General features: G+C 45.7%; 1 protein-coding gene across 1 annotated transcript in view; it reads right to left on the reverse strand.

Annotated features, from left to right (window-relative positions):
- Window positions 1-2369: 2369 nt before the first annotated feature.
- The window catches only part of QSOX2 (quiescin sulfhydryl oxidase 2), a 46935-nt gene continuing 25981 nt past the window's right edge, over window positions 2370-23323 (reverse strand). Inside the window, exons 7-12 of the mRNA XM_077304832.1 lie at window positions 22123-22266; window positions 19518-19647; window positions 16309-16431; window positions 9915-10065; window positions 4177-4365; window positions 2370-3101 (exon numbers count right to left, since the gene is read on the reverse strand). Coding sequence (XP_077160947.1) covers window positions 2578-3101; window positions 4177-4365; window positions 9915-10065; window positions 16309-16431; window positions 19518-19647; window positions 22123-22266 — 1261 coding nt within the window. The 3' untranslated portion in view covers window positions 2370-2577. The remainder of the gene's footprint in view (window positions 3102-4176; window positions 4366-9914; window positions 10066-16308; window positions 16432-19517; window positions 19648-22122; window positions 22267-23323) is intronic.

Genomic DNA, 23323 nt, shown 5'->3' on the forward strand with positions numbered 1-23323 from the left:
GAATGCCAAGGGGATGACAACCTATCCCAATCCCAAAGCCAGTACCAGGAATATCCAATCCAACCATCGCTGTCACTTGATCCAGATGCCTAACAACATTCTAGCCTCAGTTACCTCCAAATACCTACTTGTCTCCAGTCCCCCAATTAGATGGGGGACCTGTCAACATATTCAGGCATTTCAAGATGTCAAGCAGCTATTGTCATCTGATAGCATGTTGTTTCCTTTTGATGAACAGAAACCTCTTGTTTTGACTTCTGATGCCTAATCATATGATTTGGGAGCTCTGTTGAATTATCAATTGGCATACCCTTGAGAAGCTCCAGTTGCACTTGATTCAAGACCACTGTCTGTGACAGAGTGAAATTATGCACACATTGACAGAGGCTCTAGAATTTATATGAAGAAATGTCATGATTATGCATATGATCAGCCATTTGTTACTGTTACAGATCACAAACTGTTGTTAGGGTTGTTCGCCCCAGAGTGCCAGATGCCACAAATTTTCTTTCCAAGGATGTTTATTTATTAATCTCTTATATTTCTATACTGCCCTCCTTTTTGGCTCAAGGTGGTTTACATATAACAAAGAGGAAGTACATATAGCAAGAAGTAGTACAGCACAATCCATACATTCAAGAAAACAACAGTGATTTTAACTGGTGGTAATGGTGTATATAACGTCTAGTAACTTGCTAACTAACTCTTCGATGGTGATTCCATGGGTAGACCTGTGTGGGATTCAGCATATGGATAGGGGTTTTCTGGGGGCCCAATAGATGCCGCTGTTTTGGTCAGCCTCAACCAAATGCCTGGCAGAAGAGCTGCATTTTGCAGGCCCTGCGGAACTGTGTAAGTTCAGGCAGGGCCCTGATCTCTTCCGGGATTTCATTCCACCAGGTGGGAGCCAGGACAGAGAAAGCTATGGCTGTGGTTGAGGCCCGACATGCTTCTTTGGGGCCGGGGATCACCAGACAGTTAGAGGTAGCAGAGCGTAGAGCTCTTTGGGGCATGTAGACAGTGAGGCAGTCTCTCAGGTACACTGACCCCAGACTGCATATCTCAGTGGAACAGGCTTCCTTGGGGAGTGGTGGGTTCTCTATCTTTGGAAAATTTTAAACACAGGCTGGATAGACATCTGATGGAGAGGCTGATTCTGTGGAAGTTCAAGGGGTGGCAGGTTACAGTGGATGAGTGATAGGGTTGTGAGTGTCCTGCACAGTGCAAGGGGTTGGACTAGATGACCCAGGAGGTTCCTTCTAACTCTAGTATTCTATGATTCTATGACCAAAACAAGCCTGATCCAGAATTCAACTGTTAACCAGTGTAGTTCTGGGCGATGTTAACACTTAATTATAAATTACTGCATAGGCCAGGGAAGGGAATTTGATATGTAGATGTCCTGACTCAACTGCCTCTAAACATAGTTGAGGTGGATCCTCCTCCCTTATTAGAAGTATCAATGTTAAAATCATTGCTGGAACCATGCATCTGAAATTTCTGTGAGGTCATAAAGTGACCTGTTCTTGCCCAGGTTCTTAAATGGGCAAGGACGGGATAGCCAACTAGAAAGATCGAGGAAAAATCTGCACCGCCATCCAGGCAACATGAGTTATTAGTTATCCATGCATAAAGGCTGCTTCCTGTGAGGAAGTGCAGTGGTAATACCTGTTGCTTTAAGAAACCATGTGTTAGAGGCCTTGCATTTGGGGCATCCCAGTGTAGTCAGGATGAAGGCATTGGTGCAGAGCTACATTTGGTAGCCTAGGAAGAGGAGGTCATGAAATACAAGTAGTGTCAGGCATCGCGGCCTGCGCTAACACATGCCCCTGTACAGCAGTAGTCCAAGCTACTTATTAATTTTGCAGGTCCAGCTTTAGGTTAGAGTTTTCTAATTGTAATTGATTCATATTCCAAACAGCTGGAGGCTGTTCCAATTTCTTGCAGGGGAAGTGTGGTATATAGGGGTTTATTGTATTTTGTACATTTTACATTTGGATTTGTAAAGCTGCCCTAAACCACAAAGGGAAGGAGGATTCAAGCAGGTAGCCGTGTTGGTCTGAAGCAGCAGAACAAATTTTGAATCCAGTAGCACCTTTAAGACCAACACGGTCTGCAAGGTATGAGCTTTCGTGTGCACAGACACTTCCTCAGGGACAATGTCCAGGAAAGGAAAGGAGGGTTAGAAATAAGGGTCAGAAATACCTTCATAGATAAAGCTTCCAAGAGTGGAGAATGTACAAAGCAAAGTACATAATACTCTGGTTTCTTGATTTAAAATAAAATACATGCCACTGTATTGTCAAATTTTCACTTACATTCCTTCACACAGTTCTTCTTTTAAAAGACCAAAGCAGACAAACAAAGAATACTGTGGCTAGAAACATTTTAATATTTCTCAAGTACATATATACTTGTTACAGGATGTCTGGGATCCAAGACTGGTAGACTTGTGAAGAGGGAAAGCACCTTTTCAAAAATACTGTGTTGTACGAAATCCCTGATCATAAATATTAAAGCTCCATCTGGGCAAAGCAAGACACTTTAGAGCACAAATTCTGGCTCCCAATTGCAGCTCTACACATAAGGACGGTAATGTTTCACTTTCCAGCGCCTGGACCGCATCCGGAAAAAGAAGAATATGATCATCAGAAACAAGGCTGATGCAACATAAAGGACCACACAAAGACTCATATCGATGTTAGAGAAGCCAATTCCCAAAAATGAGACACCCTGTTTCATTTCCTTCTCAGCAAATGACTCCACAGCGGCCTTGTTTCCTCTGTCTTGCACTGTCAATCTATCCAGGACTCCCACCTTTGACAGTTTCCCCGGGTTTAGGATCTTTCCACCATGACTTCTGCTTTGTTCTTTAACTAAAACGTTCTCCCTGTCTTCCCAGAGTTCTTTCTCATTAATGTCACCATGATCCTCTGTGTACGTATACAAAATGTTGTCACTATCGTAGTGATGCTTCAGAAACTGCAGCACATGGATTTTATTCCAGCTGTGCAAGCCTCTAATTTCTTCATGGCATGCAGGACAAACATCTGGAGTTGGCCACTGGACTTTTGGATATTTTGGATCTTCACTCAAATCTCCTATCAGAAGAAAAAAGAAACAAATGGGAAAATGTCAATGTACACATTTAGTTTAGGAACCCCACAGGAATCTATCAATTCTGAATGAAAGACTAAATGGTAAGCTTGCGTGATATAGATTACCATTATTTTCATGTCAATGTCCTCATGAGGACCTTTGCAGATTCTGGACTACATCACATATGGTGAATGATGAATAGTTTATTGTTACATGACCATGCTGTGAAAGACTGTAGAGTGAAATTAAAAGTCTTCATTAAATTAAATATGCAGGAGGACATATGGAGAAATAACTTGTTGATGATATGGTATAAATACAGTGAGAGGATCAGTCCAAGAGCCTCACTATTAAAAATTATTTGTGAAGGGACAGCGAGAACCAAAAATATCGATTCTTTTTAATACTTTGTTTTACTCTAAGAACACAAAAAGTTGCAAATCTCACAAGAAGGCAAAAGTATGGACTAGTTCACCCACATGCAATTGACCTCTAAAATGAAACAACTGAAAGAATCCTGAGGAACTTTGAAAGAATGAATAGTGTTTGAAAAGCTAATTTTACAACATAAACCCCATATTTTGGGTAAAATATACAAACTTTTGCTTATATTTGAAACCAAGACAGAACAAGTAAAAGCATGTATGATAAAATGGATGCAAAAGTTTGGTATGACTTACGATGTAAGAATGTGAAATTGACAAAGTGTCAAACATTACATGAACACTGGTATAAGATGTTTTACAGAAAATATCTAACACCTAAAGTTGTTAGTAAAATGTCTAATCAAATTAATGGCAAATGTTGGAAATGCCAAGTCCCAATTCTTTTTTTCATATGTGGTGGAATTGTAAATTGATTTTTAAAAATCTGGATAAAAGAACATGATAAATTGCAGATTGTATTTAAATGTAAATTACCAATAGACCCAAAAATATGTTATTGAATATATTAAGCACAGGTATACCAAAACATGGTGCAAAATTTTTTCCCCATGCAACAACTGTCTTAATATAAATATATAATCCAACTGAAATTTGTTGTCCTCCTTTAACTGCTTTGAGTTAGAAAAACTACCTGCCAGCTTGGCATTCACCATATTGTGCTTCTCCCAGAGCCACAACACAGCCTCCTCCAAGGTCTTCACTGAATCAAGGGACTCCTGTGCCATTTCTTCAAAGTGCTGTGCACAAGCCCTGCACCCGAAAAAATCCTTGACATATTTCTGCATCGTCTGCAGGACTGTTTGAGGATTCTCTTCTAAACCTGCAGTAAGTGGTAAATAAAAGAAGCATATTAATAATTAAAAAAAACTCTATATGACTTTAAATCAAAGTGAAGTGCCACAGAAGTACAGGGCGCATAGGTCCCATATATAGTTCCATCCAAGGCACCCCCATTTAAATGTTTTCAAGTAGTATCCACTGAGGATATCCCTGAACCGAAACTAAGCCCCAGAAAACTAGAAGACTTGGGGTGGTTCTGCAAGAAGGGGAGAATGGTGCCTTATTTGGATTCTCAGTGAGGAGGAAATAATGGTGTGTCCTGCTTCGAGCTGCATACATCCTTCTCCCTTCCCAGTTTTATCTTCACAAACACTCTGAGAAGAAGGCTGGGTCATTTGAGGCAGCTCCATTAGTACTGAATTGCTGAATTCAAATTATCACTGCGGAGTTATTTCAGAAAAGGTTGAATTCTTTTTCACAAAGGTTCTAGGGCAGGGGTTGTCAAACTGCGGCCCTCCAGATGTCCATGGACTACAATTCCCATGAGCCCCTGCCAGCGTTCGCTGGCAGGGGCGCATGGGAATTGTAGCCCATGGACATCTGGAGGGCCGCAGTTTGACTACCCCTATTCTAGGGAGTAATATGGAGGTAAACATATCTAGTCTTCTGCCGAAATATAAAACAAGTGACATGTGGTGTGTTTTCTATGAAACGTTCAGAGCACGGGCATGAACGCCTTTCTACCGCACTCCCCATTTCTTGGGTTTGTGTTCGGTTATCAACCCAGGGCTGCTTCTTCCATAAACAGCTGCTGCACCTCCCAGTGTAATCTCTCTTTTCTCTTTTCTCTCAAAACTGCTGCAATTCAGGGTAACCCTAATCTTTAAAGTGGGCAAGAATCATAAACCCCCACCTGGGATGAGAAGGATTAGGCAACCAGGCTTTTTAGTAGATGGGATTGAAAACAAGCAATAAGGAGAGGAAAACCTCCCAAGACATAATCCGGCAGCCTGAGGGTGACCCAATTCTTTTGCCATAAAGAAGTGATCATCAAAAATATGCCCTGGTTTAAATGGATGGCTCAGTCTGCTGGAGACACACAGACACAGGATCGAGGAAAGTAACCTTCAGTGTTTCAACCTTGCTCAAAACTACAGCAAGGCAAGGTCTAATAAAACTAGGTTAAAATAATGAAGCCCCTCATCACAACTGTTCTGGGTTACCACAGGGCTGTAACACCTGGATCTGTTTACATCAGAACAAAGGAAAGTGTGTTTCTTCAGAAACAGATGTCTATCTTAACTACTCTAGTTGCCTTTCACTTGTGACGCTGAACACAGGCACATTCTGAAGATGGAGATCGACAATGAATGACCATGGAATTTCCAAAACCAGGGTATGCCTTTGCTCAGCTCCAGGGAATTTGTTACCTACAGGATGAAGTTACCAACAGGACTGGAAAAGGCAGGTTTCTATGGCCCTGTGAGTAAAAAAGGGAAAATCAGGAGACTTGGCTGTCAAGTTAGGTCAGAAATCCTTCATAAGCAGAGTGGCTGAGAGAACGCTTTCACCCTGGCTGGCCTTCAAGCTCCTCTTTCTCAGCCTCCCAACATGGGAAGGATAATACTTGCCAAACTGTCAGGCCAGTTTTAAAAATTACACCCAGGTTCTGTGTAAACGTACTTGGAATAACATTTTGGGCCGCTCCATTTTATGTACAAATAGTTTTCAGGTATACACCTGAAATACAAAATGTGATAATAGCCACCTGCAAATATATACCTGTCAGTGCTTGGAGACTGGTTGTGATTCCCTTCTCAAGAATGAACCTGGAGGCATGCTGAATGTATGGCTGCATACAGTGTGCAGTGGCCCTCAGCACATGGCTGTCAGAGGGGAAGGGTCAGGCTTCTACCACTTGCAAGAGATTTAGTGTGCCACTGCCTTCTTCAGCACTGAAAGGCCTTGGTTCCTGCTACAGGTAGCCAAGGATGTGGCCTGGAATTCAGCTTTGTTTGTGCTTTCTTGTTATGCTGAACATAACAGGAACAGTCCTCTTGGACAGACTGTAAATGTAGGGTTGGGTGCTTCGGTGCCCGAAGCGGCCAGTCTCGGCGTAGCCAGCACCACGCTGCGCCGTGGGGGGGGGGGAGGACGGGCATCAGCACAACGGCGGGTGCACATACGCAGGCGCAGAGTTCTGTGCCTGCATGTGTGCGCCCACTGGTGCGCTGACGCCCATGCCCCCCCCCCCCCCCCGCAGCGCTGGCTGTGCCGGGAGACTGGCTGCTTCAGGTGCCAAAGTGCCCAAAAGATTTTCAGAACTGCCCTCTTGGGAGTTAATGCGTAATGTTCCCAAATGCTCAGAATTTTCCCCGATGCTTTTCAAGATTTCTGAGGCTTCTGAATAAGGTCATCCTCAGCTCTGCAGTGGAATGTCAACTACAAGCCAATGACACTCAGCTATCCATCTTTGTTTGTTCCCCACCCCAACACAGCCTGCTCCACTGTGTCAAACGCTGTTGAGAGGTCAAGTAATACTAGCAGTGCTGACCTGCCTCAGTCCAGCTGGCGGCGGAAAAAGTCCATCAGGACGACCAGACCAATCTGACAGCTGGGTTTAACTACATAAAAGGAAGACACATTGAAGAGGGTACCAACTTGTTCACGGTAGCTTTACAGGCAAGGGCTAGGAGCAATGGATTCCAATACAGGAATGGAGGTTCCTCTTAAATATTTTCTGATGGGAAGGGCTGTTTATAGATGGAATATGCTGACTTGGAGGGTGACACAGTCACCCTCATTGTAAGTTTTAAGGAGATTGGATGAGCACCTGTCAGGAGTGTGTGTTTTTTAAGTCCCTGAAAGGCGGGGGGCTGGAATGGATGGCCCTTTGTGGTCTCTTCTACCTCTGTGTGATTCTGATTCTTTAGCAAAGCTTGCAGTTGGACGATGGGGAACAAGCTGAAACTAGACAGGAAGAAACCAGATCCTCTTGACAAGATCAATGTGCCAGATGTGAACAGAGTGAGACTGACCAGATCAGACAACATTTCTGGGACTCAGCTCTGCTTTTACAGGAGCAGGTTGATATTGTTGCTAGGAGTGTCTTATATCCTCTTAGAATCAGAATCATAGAGTTGGAAGAGGTCATACAAGCCATCTAGTCTAGGAAAAGTATCTGTCTGGTCGCTGCTTGAAGACTATCAGAGGGGGAGGGAGCTCACCATCTCCTTAGACAGCTAAATCTACTGCTGAACTACTCTGAATGTGAATTTTTTTCCTGATATCTAGCCAATATCATTCTCCACATAATTTAAACCCATTACTGCAGGTCCTATCCTCTGCTGCCAACAGGAACCTTTCCCTGCCCTCCTCTAAGAGACAACCTTTCAAATAAGACAGCAATCGTGTCTTCTCTCAACCTCCTCTTATCCAGGCTGCATATTCCCAAGTCCCTCAACCTTTCCCCACAGGGATTAGTACCCAAGTCCTGGATTAACCCCATGGTTCTCCTCTGCACCATCTCCATTTTGTCCACATCGTTTCTGAAGTGAGGACTCCAGAACTGCAGAGTGCTCCAGGTGGGGTCTGACCAATGTGGTATATAGTGGGACTATGATATCTTGTGATATCTTGTTCCCTATCTTGTTCCCCTTGTCAAAAGCCTTACTGAAAGGACATATCCTCACAAAGAGTGGTTGATAATATAAGAATTTTAAATCGTTCACTTCTCATTCTGTGTCTGTGGCAAATATCATGCTTCAGCTTGCTGAACAGTCCGCTCTCAGCGATGGCAAAAAGAGAAAGGGGAAAGGAGTGCTCATCCCTCCCACATCACCTGACTTTCGGGTGGGAAACTCAGTCTTCTCTTTGAGGGAAGGGGAGAGAACCCCTGGGATCTAAAAATGTAGTTTAAAAGCTTGCTAGTTCTTATCTGTAGCAGCCTTGTGAAAGCCCAGTCCCATGAAGATGAACAAGAGGTTACACTTGAACTCAGCATTATTCCTGGAGAAGCAAATGAATGCAAATGCAAAAAAGGAAAGGAAAAAAAATGCTTTCTTTGAATTCTGTTTAGCCCAGCAGATGGATTCCTGGAGTCCGGTGATCTGGTCACCTGAATCCATGCTACAGTTTAATCAAGACTAGCATGCCCTCTACGTAGATGTGCCCTTGCCATCTGTTCAGAGACTCCAGTTGGGAAAATGCTGCTTATCGATGATTATTCTGTGCTGTGTAGAGCAGTGGTCCCCAACCTTTCTGAGGCTGGGTACCGGCAGGGCAACTGCCCCGCTTGCGCATCGTGCATGTGTGGGCTGCACCCACGCATGCGCGGCACTTTCGCGCATGAGCAAAAGTGCCGCGCATGCGCGATTTCAGCCGCGCATGGCGCATGTGCGCATGCACGGCCCAGATTCCCTCTCCCCGCCCTCCTGCAGTAAGAAGCTTCCCGGGTCGCAAGCTTGCGGCCTGGGAAGTTTTTTACTGCGGGGGGGGGCGGGGTGAGGGAGCCGTGGCCCGGCGCAGGTTGGGGACAACTGGTGTAGAGGATGCATATTAAACCAGCCCCTCCTGGCCTTAGGTGCTCATATGTCTTTATTCTCTACCATTAGAGCTTCACTGATCTGAGCAGGGCTTCCTACAGGTACCCCCCTGTGAATGGATATGATTGGCCAGTGTCCATACACGTTCACTGTCTGTTGTGGCCTTGTAGAACTGGCCGGTCCGGGAAGGCCCAGAAGGTCCCTACCCTTCTGGAATCCCCACATGCTCTAGAGGGCATTTTTATAGGAGCAGTAGGGTAATATCATGATGCAGTGGTAAAACAGGTGATCCAATGAAGGGTGTGCGACTGTGAGCTATGCTACTGTGTATAACAGGGGTAGTCAAACTGCGGCACTCCAGATGTCCATGGACTACAATTCCCAAAACTCTTGGGAATTGTAGTCAATGGACATCTGGAGGGCCGCAGTCTGACTACCCCTGGTGTATAATATGGACCATCAGTTTTCCACATGTATTACCTTGCTCTCATTACACAGTTATTACCTATGTCATTATACTTTTTGGCATTGCTATCATACCATCATCTGCAGGTTTTCAGATTTCTGTAATCTCCGCCCCTCTCCCCCCAATTTACTTATCAGATGTCTAATTCTGTTGATTACATAGGAGAAGGAGAAGAAGAGTTGGTTCTCATATGCCACTTTTCTCTACCTAAAGGAGTCTCAAAGTGGTTTACAGTCCCTTCCCTTTCCTCTCCCCACAACAGACACCCTATGAGGAAGGTGAGGCTGAGAGAACCATGAGATTCCTGCTCGGTCAGAACAGCTTTATCAGCGCTGTGGCAAGCCCAATGTCACCCAGCTGGCTGCATGTGGGGGAGCGGGGAATCAAACCCGGCTCGCCAGATTCAAAGTCCGCACTCCTAACCACTACACCAAGCCGGCACACAGACTTAAACCATTTTGAATTGCAATGATAAATGAAGCTTTATAGATAATGAATATTAATTTTTGTATACTGTCAACTTCTGAAGAGTATCTGTAATGGCTAGTGCCCCTGCCCCACCTTTTGGCAGTTTCCTACCTGTCTTATGTAAGGCCTCTGGGTGGACTGCTGCTTGAACTGTTAATAAGTGGAATAATGTCCAGAAAGAACAAGGATAGCCTCTCAGTTCCGGCCTACTGCCCTGGCAGCCAACCCACTTCACGTGGCTGGTGAGAAAGGGCCCAGAAATCTAGAAAGAGTGAAAAATTCATAAAACTTCATGTCTAAGCACACTCAAGAATATAAAAGGACAGTTTGTGCAGATATACGGGAATGAGCTTTGGAGGAAACTGAACTTGAAAATCATGAGTTGAAAAATCATGACCTCATGATTGTGCCTCTGTGTCCATCCTTCAGGCTTTCTGAGACATTTCCAACTGCTTTGCATCTGCCATGGTTTACAAAATTGTACTCCTTTTGGTAGTTTTGTTTACTCATAAGGCACTCCCAACATAGTAATGGTTTCCTTACCAGCAAATTCTGAGCATTATTGGACATGTTATTTTTCCAATATAGATTTTGCTTCATGGATTTTGCTACAGTTGGAAAAATAAGTGATGGATTTCCTTATGCTGGTCAATGACTGTAACAAATGAATGAAATAGGTAACAGATTTCCAAAAATACTCCTGCTCTTACAAACTCCTTAAGTTCCAAAGGAAACTGGCATACATTGATGACGTTTAGAATGTCCTGGCCGTCCACCAGCTATTTCAGAGTAAACATCAGAATTCTTTGGCAAATCACAAGGGGTGCCAGTGCTTCATGATGATACTAGTAGTGCCTCTTGTTGAAGACAGGCTTTACCACTAGTAACACAGATGGTAAGACCCCAAAAATCAGACCTATAAATCTGCTCAGCACTATATTCCAGCTTGAAATGATTTATTATTATAGTCCAAGATCAGCAAACAAAAATGGATTTCAGAATACATATTCCATGGTACTGAATTATAAAAAGCGGCATACATATAAAATGCATAAAACAGCATAAAATACATACATTCCTTCCCCCAATTAGTCTAGAGGCTTCTGACGCTAGATGCCATCCATCCAAACTTGGCCACTTTAAAAGTTAATTCTTTATTCCTGATAACATCCTGGAGAGGTGATAGGAATGATGAGATCCTCACAAATCAGCTTATCTGTACACCGCCGCGGGCGCCATCTGTACATCGCCCGTGGCGCCGCGGGCGCCACGGACTAAATAAAACGGTAAGCCCTCCTGGGGCGGGATGTGTCCGGGATGAGGAAGGGTCCGGAAGGCTTCGTGCCTGCCGATTGGTCCCTCTGATTCCCAGCAACTGCGAGCCGCGCGCCTTCCCCGGGGCTTGGCCAGCGTCTTAAAGCGTCACATCAGGCCGCCGTCCAGGGAGCCCCCGGCAGTACACAATGGCGCCCTTGGAAGCCCCCGCCATCCTGAACGAGGACAACGCCGCAAAAAACATGCCGCCCTTCGGAGCCCCCGCCAGCCTAACCGACGACAACTCCGCCAAAAAACATGGCCGCCGACCAGAAGACGCCGCCAAGGAGCCGCCGCGACTGCTGCATGAAGCACCAGCACAGCCACAGCACAGCGCGCCCGCAGACAGCAACAGAGCACCGCCGCCGCCCGCCCTCGCAAAACGCCCCTTACAGGTAAGCCAACTTCCCTCACCCTACCCTCCCCAGTCCCTCGCTCTGCCCCCGCCTGCTAGCGCCCATTGTATTTATTATACAATGGGCTTTTTTACTAGTAGATTTTATAACTGAAGATGTTGGCCTAGGCCAGGGGTAGTCAAACTGCGGCCCTCCAGATGTCCATGGACTTCAATTCCCAGAAGCCCCTGCCAGCATTCGCTGGCAGGGGCTCCTGGGAATTGTAGTCCAAGGACATCTGGAGGGTCGCAGTTTGACTACCCCTGGCCTAGGCAGGTGTTGGCCTAGGCAGGTTGTGTCTGCTGCCGGTTTAAGCGCTGAGGAGAGGCGCTAGCAGTAGCGAGATCCCAGCACGAAAATCTGGTGCAGGATTGTTTTATTAGCTGTTAAGAGTGAGGAGGGTTGGAGAGGGCAGGGGTACGGTGGGATGAGAGGGTGGAAGGGGTAGATTAGTCAGCTAGTAGGTAGTTAGGAACTGTCTAACTTATTGTGACTTATCCACTAATCGCTGTTCTGTCAGCACTATTGGGTGCTGCTGCGGTTGAGATCTACTGATGGATTAAAGCAAAGGTATTAGGGATGGGACCCTACCCGGGGCATGGATTCCAGTTATTCTGGGCCAAGGGAAGGTTAGCAGTGGGGGAAGGTTCAATAATAGGGGGGCAGAGAAGTATGTATGCCCAAGTGGGCACCGGCCTGATCGCTGCCCTTCAAAACTCCATCCCACACCAAGACATGGGGGAATGAGGGCTAGGGTGGAGCCAGTGCTAATCCTCTGGGCTGGATCTGGTGTCAGCCATGGCAGCATTGGGGTTCTCGCAATTTGTTGCTGGTCCCACCCATCAGGCAGGGCATACCCTCGATTTGATATTTGGTGCAGGTATAGAAGTAGATCAGGTGGCCAATAACATCATTCCGTGGTCAGACCACCATGCCCTGAAGGCCTGACTAAGGGTGCCACCCCCCTCCCCATTTGGGTGATGGGCTCATTTTAGCCCGCCTGTGAAGACTTATGGAATCCAAGAGATTCCTGAATATTCTTTGGGACCAGATGCCTTCTCATTGGTGGCCATGGTGGATGACTGGCAGTCTTGCCTGTTAGCTTCCATCGATGAGATTGCTCCTCAGCGCCCTCACCAACCTCACCTCAAACGGCACCCTGGTACTACCAGGAGATTTGGGAGAGGAAGAAGGAATTGAGATGGATAGAGCGAGTGTGGAGGAATACTTCTCTTTACTTCGCGTTTGTAGATTTTAAATCTGTGTTTAACACCATTTTGAGGGACATACTATAGCAGTGGTCCCCAACCTTTTTATCACCACAGATCAGTCAACGCTTGACAATTTTACTGAGGCCCGGGGGTGGGGTAGTCTTTTGCCGAGGGACGTAGCCACTGCCTGAGCCCCTGCTCCACTTTCTTTCCTGCTGGTGCCCCTGACTTCCTGCCATCCACTGGGGGGTGCTGCCAGCAGCAGCTGCACAGTGCCACACTGAGGGGAAGCCCCAGCCATGGCGGACGCTGGAGAGCACCAAAGGTGAGCCGATGGCAGAGTGGCAAGGCAGCCCCCGAGGCAGGAGCCAGGGAGGAGGGCAAGGAAGAGCCACGGCTTGGTACCAACTGATCCACAGACCGGTCCCAGTCACTGGACCGGGGGTTGGGGACCACTGTACTATAGGACCAATTGAGTAGGACAGGTATAGATGTTACTTCTTCTGATAAAAGTACTACACAAAAATATTAATATTAGAGTCAAATTCAGAAAATGTTTTGGTCTTTTACACCAGTGGTCCCCAACCTTTTTATCACCGGCGACCACTCAACTCCGGGGACCACTCAATGCCTTTTACTGAGGCCCGGTGGAGGGGGGGGTAGTTTACTCCTCTACTCTCAACCACTGCCCTAATGCTCTGTGATCGCTATGGTAATGTTTAAACATTCCTTCAAAATAAGATACAGACACGCCACAACAATGAACATAAGGAACATTTTATTTTCATTTTAACTCATGACAATGACAAATCAATGGGAACCCTGAGCTTGTTTCTCTGCAACGAGATAGTCCCATCTGGGAGTGATGCGAGACAATGACACCCAAAGTGTGTTGCAAAGGGCCGGGGGGGATGAAGGGCCGGGGGGGATGAAGGGCCGGGGGGGGGGAGAGAAGGCGTCCTTCGGGGCCCACCTCCAATTGGTCGAACCACATGTGGTCCGCAGCCCACAGGTTGGGAATCGCTATTTTACACTATAATGCCCTGCCTTCAGTTTATTTAGGAAATACTCCCAATTGCTGAACGTATCTGTTGCAATGGAGGGCAAAAACAGACCTCTGAACACATTAGTTTTGAATGCAAATTATATAATCACAAACAAGTTGGTCTTTAAACCTTAATTCTAGCAGACTGTCTCCATACGCTGAGAAAACGCCTCAAACTGATACTCAAACTGACATCCAAAGAGCTCAAACTGACATCCAAAGAGCTCTTACAATCAAGATTGCCAGATTTGCCTGGCTCATTAGTAAAATATGCAGAACTGGGCTAATGCTACATAGTGTCCTTTGTCTACTTTTTCTGTTTTATAAAAATTGGGAGACACTGTAATTTACTCTTTTGAAAGCCTTCAAAATTTTAATGTAGAACATTGACCTGATTTTGATCCTTTTGTATATTTTTCTTTCTTTCGGTATCTATTGGTCAATGATTGTGACATTTAAAAATGAATAAAAAGAATAAAACTTGTTGGTCTTAAATGTGCCAGGGGACTCAAACTTTGTTCTATTATTAAGACGTTTTGAATGATAAGAAGAATAGTATAATAACATGTTTCTATCTACTGTTTTTTATATGGTCTCATAAAATTTTTGCTGGTTCCTTTAAACATTCCAGTATTCCGAAAAGCACAGAGTACTTATTCAGTTGGCAGGAAAACTTTGGCTGATATTATGTATAGACTTTTGAGCTGTATAGACTTGGGAGTTGTATATATGAGGAAAAAATCATCAATAAAGGGTTTGTACAGTTCTATATAGTGAAAAAAGGATTGGTGACAACAGTAATATACTTGCATTCAAAATGGACCATCAAGATGTTGTGCCCAGCACAAAAGGGCTTCCCATAGACACTCCCTTTATTTTCAAAAAGAACCTATCATCAAACCTAAAAAATTCTTTTTCATTATGGGATCTATCGAAAGACCAGAAGTGAATTTTCAGAAATCCAACACTCACTTTTCCAACTGTAGCACTGAATTTGCTATATATATTTTATTATGTCTGTATAAGAAGAACAAATCAAATAAAGGTTAGGATTTGTGAGCACAGATCAAAAATAGACATGCTAAGGAAGAAATTCCACTAATATTATACTTCACAACAAAAAGCATACAGTAGATCATTGGAGGCTCATTGTTTTGAATGTTGTGAAACCATATACATGTAATCATGAAGATATTTCTAGGTTATTAGAAGCCAGGATGATACAGATTAAGATCACATGCTCCAGAGCAGTGGTCCCCAACCTTTTCGAGACTGGGGACCGGCAGGGCAATTGCCTGCCTGCGCATGCCATGCATGCGCGGCCACGCCCGCGCATCGCGCACATGTGCAGCCCGGCCGCGAATGCGCAATGCACGGGCGCGGCCCTGATTCCCTCTCCCCCCTCTCCTGCAGTAAGAAGCTTCCCGGGCCGCAAGCTTGTTTCTTACTGCGGGGGGGGGGGGCGGGGAGAGGGAGCCGCACCATGGCCTTCGCGGCCCGGCACCGGGCTGCGGCCCGCGGGTTGGGGACCACTGCTCCAGAGGGTCTCAATTCAAAAACAAATTATACACACTTCTTGTGAATGATTTGTAGAAGGTATATTTGTGTTGCTCGAAGATTTATGCAGAAAAGAATTAGTAAGTCTCTGTTGGGAACTAGATTACCTGTTAATTGTTTTAGCAAAGTCTCAAGTCTGTAAGTCTCAGTTGGAGACAAGTGTACATAATTTGCACAATTAGAGTTGTGTTGCATGGTTACTGTCTTGAAGTGCTTTTATAGTGAGATTATTAGAGCAGTTCTGTATGTCAGAAGTAAGATAAACATGAACTTTCCCCTTTAACTTTGATGTTCCAATTGGAGATAATGCCTCCAGATTTTATAAGGTTTTCAATGTTTTTCTTTTTACAGGAATGAAACAAGTTCATAACCAGGCATACTATAATACTATACATTGATGTTAAAATATAGGGCTACTAGTGCCCTACTTGGCCTTGGAACATTTAGCTACAGTGGTCTACATCAGTGGTCTCCAACCTGCGGGCGGCGGCCCAGTGCCGGGCCACGAAGGCCATGGCGCCGGGCCGCGGCTCCCTCTCCCCGCCCCCCCCCACAGTAAAAAACTTCCCAGGCCGCAAGCTTGCGGCCCGGGAAGCTTCTTACTGCAGGAGAGGGGGGAGAGGGAATCAGCATCGCGCATTCACGGCCGGGCCGCTCCACCACCTCCAACTGGCTGGTGATCCCTGGCCCCAAGGAAACTTGCCTGACCTCAACCAGGGACAGAGATTTCTCTGTCCTGGCCCCCACCTGGTGGAACGAGCTCCCAGAGGAAATCAGGGCCCTACCTGTATGGTGTGCCCTTCTGGAGCAAACAGGTGGACATTTCAACCTGCATCTTAGAAAAGAAGCTTCAGGACAGGAGTCTCCTGCGAGTCATACTAGAGGGACTAGGGTGAGGGCCAGGCAGCAGTGTCTTGGATGAACAAAGTACCTTCATCCTTTACTAATGCTGTGTTCTATTTTGAGACCCAGGACTGACTTACCTGCATTTTGTTGTTGACTAAATCAAGAATGGCATCATAAGGGATTTTATCTAACGGGAGGCTCGCCAGCCATATTTGCAAAGTTTCCAACAGCTTTATCACAGACTGACGACCAGGAAATAACTGCGAAAATGAAAAGAGATCAGACATATCTTGAAATTTCATTTCCTTATTTCTTATATGTCTATACCGCTCTCCCTTTTGGTTCAGGGCTGTTTACATATTACAAGAGGAAGTACATATAGCAAGAATTTATAAATTCAAGTAAACAATAGTAACAGCAATTTTAACTGGTGATAATGGTGTGTATAACATCTAGTTAACTTGCTAACTATACAATGATGAGTTAGCTTGCTAACTATACAACAATTATTCCATGGGAAGACCAGTGTGGGATTTAGTATATGAATAGGGTTTTTCTGGAGGGCCCAGTAGATGTCGTTGTTTTGTCAGTCTCAACCAAATGCCTGATGGAAAAGGTCCATGTTGCAGACCCTGCGGAATTGTAGAAGTTCAGGCAGGGCCCTGATCTCTTCAGGGAGCTCATTTCACCAGGTGGGGGCCAGGCCTTGGATGAGGTCTGACATGCTTCTTTGGGGAGAGGCATCACTAGCCAGAGGGAGGTGGTAGAGCATAAGGCTCTTTGGGGGGAGTAGGCAGTGAGGTGTACTCAGGCACACTGGGCCCAGACCCTACTATGGCCTTGAAGGTGATTACCAAAACCTTGAGCCTAATCTGGAATCTGACTGGCAACCAGTGTAGTTGTTGGAAGGTGGGCTGAATGTGGGACCATCGTGGTATTCCTGTGAGGACACCAGCTGCTGCATTCTGGACCAGCAGTAGATTCCGGATCGTAGATAAAGGGTAGGCCTGCATAGAGCGAGTTGCAGAATTCCGGTCCAGAAGTTCAGAGACTGTCGCATGGATCATTGTGGCTAGGTGTTCCAGGTTCAAGTAGGGTGCTAGTAGTTCGGCTTGGCACAGGTGGTGGAACGCCATCCGTGCTACTTTAGTGACCTGTGCCTCCACAGAGAGGGCGGTGTTGAGGATCACGCCCAGGTTCCTGGCAGAGTGAGCTACTGTTAGCTGTTCCCTGTCCAGGATGGACAATCATGCTTCCTCGCTTGGACCCTTTCTGCATAGCCATAGCACCTCCATCTTCGAAGGCTTCAGACCTCATAGCTGCTTCCAGACATCTGGCAAAGGCTTCTGGAGGACAGTCAGGGCGCTCATCCATCAGGAGAAAGAGCTGGGTGTTGTCAGCATACTGATGAGATCCCAGCCCAAACATTGCACCACCTGAGCAAGATTGGAGAGACGATAGCTCTCTGTGGGGCTCCACATGTAAGTTGGTGTCTTCTATTGCTACCCTTTGTCCGTGACTCCGGAGGAATGGGGTCAGCCATTGAAGGGCTGTCCCACATATCCCAGTGTGGGTGAGGCGGTGAGCTAGGAGTAGGGTTGTGCCCTTTAGCCGCCAAAGCCCCTGCTTTCTTGTGGAGGCGGTGCTCTCTCAGGGGGCGGTGCTCTCCCCTACTCTCTTTAACATCTTTATCTGCCCTCTGACACAGCTGGTCTGGAGTTTTGGGCTGGGTTTTCATCAATAGACCGATGACACCGAGCTCTATCTCCTCATAGACGGCCGCCCAGACTCTCCCCTGGAACCATTCGCCAGATGTTTGGAAGCCGAGACTGCGTGGCTCAAGCAGAGTCACCTGAAACGTAACCTCTCCAAGACGAAGGTCCTATGGCTGGGAAGTAACTGATTACTGCACCCCAGGCCAGAAATTCGGGTGTGACCTTGGATGCTTCAATAACTATGGAGGCACAGGTAAAGAAGGTAGCTGCCAGGTCTACGGGTGAGGCTAGTGCAGGGTGCAGATTGCAGGGACCCCCACAAAGACGACCTGCCATCAATCCTGGAACATCATTGATGGTAGCCAGCTGGGGCATGATTGATCCCTCTTTTGGCAGACCAGTATGGGGTGGGTGCCATGCTTGTGGTTGCATTTTTATGTGTATTTTAATGAGTTTTTAAATGGGATTTATGTATTGGGGTCTGTTCTGTAACCTGCCACGGGCCGGCTTGCTGGGAGTGCTGGGCTATAAATCAAATATAATAATAATGTGTTGTTGTTAGGTGCGAAGTCATGTCCGAACCATCACGACCCCATGGACAATGATCCTCTAGGCCTTCCTGTCCTCTACCATTCCCCAGAGTCCATTTAAGCTCGCATAGACTGCTTCAGTGACTCCATCCAGCCACCCCATTCTCTGTCGTCCCCTTCTTCTTTTGCCCTCAATAGCTCCCAGCATTAGGCTCTTCTCCAGGGAGTCCTTCCTTCTCATGAGGTGGCCAAAGTATTTGAGTTTCATCTTCAGAATCTGACCTTCTAAGGAGCAGTCAGGGCTGATCTCCTCTAGGACTGACCAGTTTGTTCTCCTTGCAGTCCAAGGGACTCGCAAGAGTCTTCTCCAGCACCAGAGTTCAAAAGCCTCAATTCTTTGATGCTCAGCCTTCCTTATGGTCCAACTTTCGCAGCCATACATTGCAACTGGGAAGACCATAGCCTTGACTAAATGCACTTTTGTAGGCAGGGTGATGTCTCTGCTTTTTAGTATGCTGTCTAGATTTGCCATAGCTTTCCTCCCCAGGAGCAGGCGTCTTTTAATTTCTTTGCTGCAGTCCCCATCTGCAGTGATCTTGGAGCCCAGGAAAACAAAATCTGTCACTACCTCCATTTCGTCCCCATCTATTTGCCAGGAATTGAGAGGGCTGGATGTCATGATCTTAGTTTTCTTGATGTTGAGTTTCAAGCCAACTTTTGCACTCCCCTCCTTCACCCGCATCAAGAGGCTCTTTAGTTCCTCTTTGCTTTCTGTCATTAGAGTGGTATCATCTGCATATCTGACTAGAATCAAGGCTAGAGTCAGTCAATTCCTGGGATGGCCAGAGAGAGAAAGCAATGAGCCAGGTGTATATCTAGGGCAGATCCATAGTCAAGGAACAACAGCAACTTTCTCACATAAGGCAGCAACATTCAGCTATGGTTTTATCTGACCTCTGAAATAGACTGTGAGTTTAGTAATTATTAATTCTTCTTCTCTCTCCACAAAACGTATAAAAGTTTGCATTATTAGAGCTAGAGGCTCAGAAATTTATTTATGGCTTTCTTACAAATGCAATCAACAGGTCGATTTTTTTTTACCTTGGCAAGGACTGTAACAAAATCCTTGAAAGTCTTTAGTGCAGCTCCCTCAAGAGTTCTATGAGTGGCAAGTTCTACCCTGAGCAGGTAATGCAACCCTGACTCAAGGTCTGCCATATACAACTTAGATCTGGAAAAAAAAAGTTGGTGCAGATCAGAAAAACACACTTGCTGAATAGTTAGAACTAAGCACACTTTAAAGAGTAGATGGGATCTAGTCATCCTTCCAAGTAGCCTTCCTGCAGCCTGAAGAGCATTCCCCAACACAGAAGAGCCGCTTAAGTTGGAAGAAGGCTTCAAGCATAAGCCAAAAGGAACACTGGCGAATAATAATGGAACAAATAAGCTTTCCTCAGTGGAGTGGCAGAATCCACACCAGCCCATTTCCCCAAGTGGCTTCTGTTCCAAGGCCACTGCACTCTGCAATGTGGGCTATAAAATAAAATGAAATAAAATAAAGACTGAGCAGGTTTCCCTTCATTGCAGCCCCCCCCCTCCCACATACAAAATTGCTCATCTCATAATCTGAAACGAAGCCTACCAAGGCCTGGGGTCTGCTTTTTCTCAAGCACAGGTGGCTTGTACTCAGTTCAACTCTCTACAGTTTTCATTCTCCCCCCCCCTCCCAGTCAAGGGCTGGAGGACTGCTCCTCTGACCTCAGGGAATTAATTTCACAGCTCTGTATCTTGACCCTGGTCCAGTTTGCTAAGCATGCCATGGTTCTTATCAGGTGTGGGGCACATGGAAGAGCTACTGATTTCTATGGGAATAGACCTTGTTGCTGGAGTTTGGAAGTTTGGACTTCCCACAAATAATGGCCCTTTTAAAATTAAAGGTCACATGCACCACCAAACTGCTGTTTGTTGGTGTGTACTTCCATTCTCTGAGCCTCTTGTGGCGCAGAGTGGTAAGCGGCAGAAATGCTGTCTGAAGCTGTCTGCCCATGAGGTTGGGAGTTCGATTCCAGCAGCCGGCTCAAGGTTGACTCAGCCTTCCATCCTTCCGAGGTCGGTAAAATGAGGTCCCAGCTTGCTGGGGGGTAAAACGATAATGGCTGGGGAAGGCACTGGCAAGTCCACCCTGTATTGAGTCTGCCATGAAAACGCTGGAGGGCGTCACCCCAAGGGTCAGACATTACTCTTGCACAGGGGATACCTTTACCTTTTACTTTTTTTTACTTCCATTCTCTACCTTCCTGTGTTGCTTCCCCTCCCCTCTACTGCTGCCTTGGAGATGGGGGGGGGGGCAAAACTAATGGCTCCAAAAGTCCAGAATTTAAAAGATATACTCAAAACAGAATCCCAAAACAGTAACAACGCTTATGAAAATTTGTGTCTTCCCTGAAATCCTGAAACAAAATATGAAGGAAAAGAACACCCTCAGTTTATGGCTAAAAAAACAACAAATGTTCCTCTTCCTGATACTGCAAATGCTTTGAGTCATACTAAGGATGGATGCTGAGATGGACTCGTGCAACATTTCTCTCACTCAATGTCCCAAGGCCAAGGAAGCATTCAATTTAAGGGCCAGAGTTGTCCTTCAGTTTTACCATTGTGTGGCCCAGCACTGCCCAGCACAGGTGAGGGCTGCTGTTCCTAAGTACCTAGTCTGTGAGCCTCTGACAACAGTAACAACCAGGACTGATACAAGATGCAACTGCCTGCCTATTAGGAATTGGACAACAGGAGTATCTTACTAATCTTAAAAAACAGCTTCTGATTGGCTTCTGGGCTCAGGTTGTTACCTGTAAAGCCCTTCAAAACCTCAGGCCCCCATGTGAGCCTACAGGCCATCCATTTGGCAGATTCTTTTTATTGCTGGCAGGATAAGTTTTCCTGCTGCAGTTTTTGCAACTACCAGTCAGAGAAAGCACATCAGTTACCCAGATAGATGCCCTTTCTGTGTGTGTGTGTGTGTGTGCGCGCGCGTGCACGTGTGTTTTTGTACACCACAAATTGGTATACTTTCAAGACTTCAAAAGAAAGCTTGCAAAACTGAAGAGGCTTGACTATCACTAATTAGCATTGAATGAACAAAGCCCAAGTCCAATGGCACTTTTAATTTTGCAATCATCATTTAAAAATAATTTAAGCCACATTCCAGATTGTCAAATTATTAGAGATCTATCATAAAGTGCATTACCATTAAAAACCCAATCTCTCCACTGTGAATTGTTTGAGCTAGCAATTCCAAAAATTTTACTCCAGCGAGGATTTCAAATAACAATTTGAGAGTGGCCCTTACAGCACTGCGCTTTGAAACCACGTCTACTAGTTCTGGAATATTTTAACACATTACATCCTTGTATGTCCTTTGTACTCACGCACACACTGAATCTGAATAACTGTGTGGGCACACAAAAGTTTGTTGGTCTTCAAGATGCCATCAGACTCAAACTTTGTTCTGCTGCTTCAGACCAACACAGCTTTCCACCTGAAGAACTAAATCAGGGGTAGTCAAACTGCGGCCCTCCAGATGTCCATGGACTACATTTCCCAGGGCTCCTGGGAAATGTAGTCCATGGACATCTGGAGGGCCGCAGTTTGACTACCCCTGAACTAAATGAATGTTTTTATCAGTGGAACCCAAGTACTGCTTGCTTACTTGTCGTATTTTCTCCACTTCTTGATGTCCGTATTTTCTTCTTTGTTTTGCCTGATTGGAACTGGGAGCTGTGAAGAAAGTTTTCTTCTAACACCAGGCAGTGACTTTAAATAGGAAGAAAAGAAAGACCGGAGAGGCTTCAAACTGTGTGTAGAAGGACATTATAAAGGTTAAGAATAAACCTGAGATAAGGATATTGAGAGGAGTAACAGCATCTACAGAAACTGGAAGCTTCAGTTTGCTAGATAGTCACATCATTATGCTAATTTTCCCTTGTCAATTAGTAATATGGTATAAATTTTGATTTCAGGCTCAGAAGCCTCTCTGGGAAATAATAAATCTGTCCCTAACCTCAGGGACTTTCCCATGTAGCTTAAAGGAGGCAGTGGTCTGGCCCCTACTGACAAAACTATTGCTTAATCCAGGGGACCTGTCTTGCATCTAGCATTTCTGGGGAAGGTGGTTGAGTGGACGGCTGTGAATTAACTAAAAGAATATCTAAATGAAGTGCCAGCCCTGGACCCATTCCAGTTTGGCTTGATGGCCTTGGTTGCTCTAACAGATGACATCTGGAAACAGATGGACCAAGGCGTGTTGGCACTGCTCATGTTTGTAGACCTCATGACAATATTCAACACAGCTTTTAGCTTGCTGCCTGATTGATGCGTGAATACAGGGATTTGCTCTATACTGGCTGGTCTCCTTTATCCAAAGGATAAAAGTTGCTTTATCCTTTGGATAGCAAAAAAAGGTTGCTTTCAGGGAGGAATAGTCGTGCCACTGCCAATTCAATACAGGGTGTCTCAGGTTCTCCGCCCCAATATTATTCAACGTTTTTATTTGCCTTCTAGCAGAGCTGGTCTGGGGATATGGGCTATGATACCACCAGTATGCAGATAACACCCAGCTTTATCTGTTAATGACCGGCCAGCTGAGTACACCATGAGTCATGTTGCATCTGGGAGTCATGATGGAATGGCTCCAACAAAGCTACCTGAAGCTGAACCCCAAGAAGATGGAGGACCTGTGGCTAGGGAGGAAAAGTCCAGAAAAGAAAGCACGCCTCCCTTGACAGGGTGCAACTGAAAGTTGCACATACCACCAGGAATTTTGGGGGTTATTCTTGATGCTTACAATGGAGGTGCAGATCAGAAGGGAAGCTCAGCAGCTGCTTTTTCACCTATGCCAAGTGACGCTAATA

Source organism: Paroedura picta, chromosome 12, assembly GCF_049243985.1.
Source record: "Paroedura picta isolate Pp20150507F chromosome 12, Ppicta_v3.0, whole genome shotgun sequence".
Lineage (NCBI taxonomy): Eukaryota > Metazoa > Chordata > Lepidosauria > Squamata > Gekkonidae > Paroedura > Paroedura picta.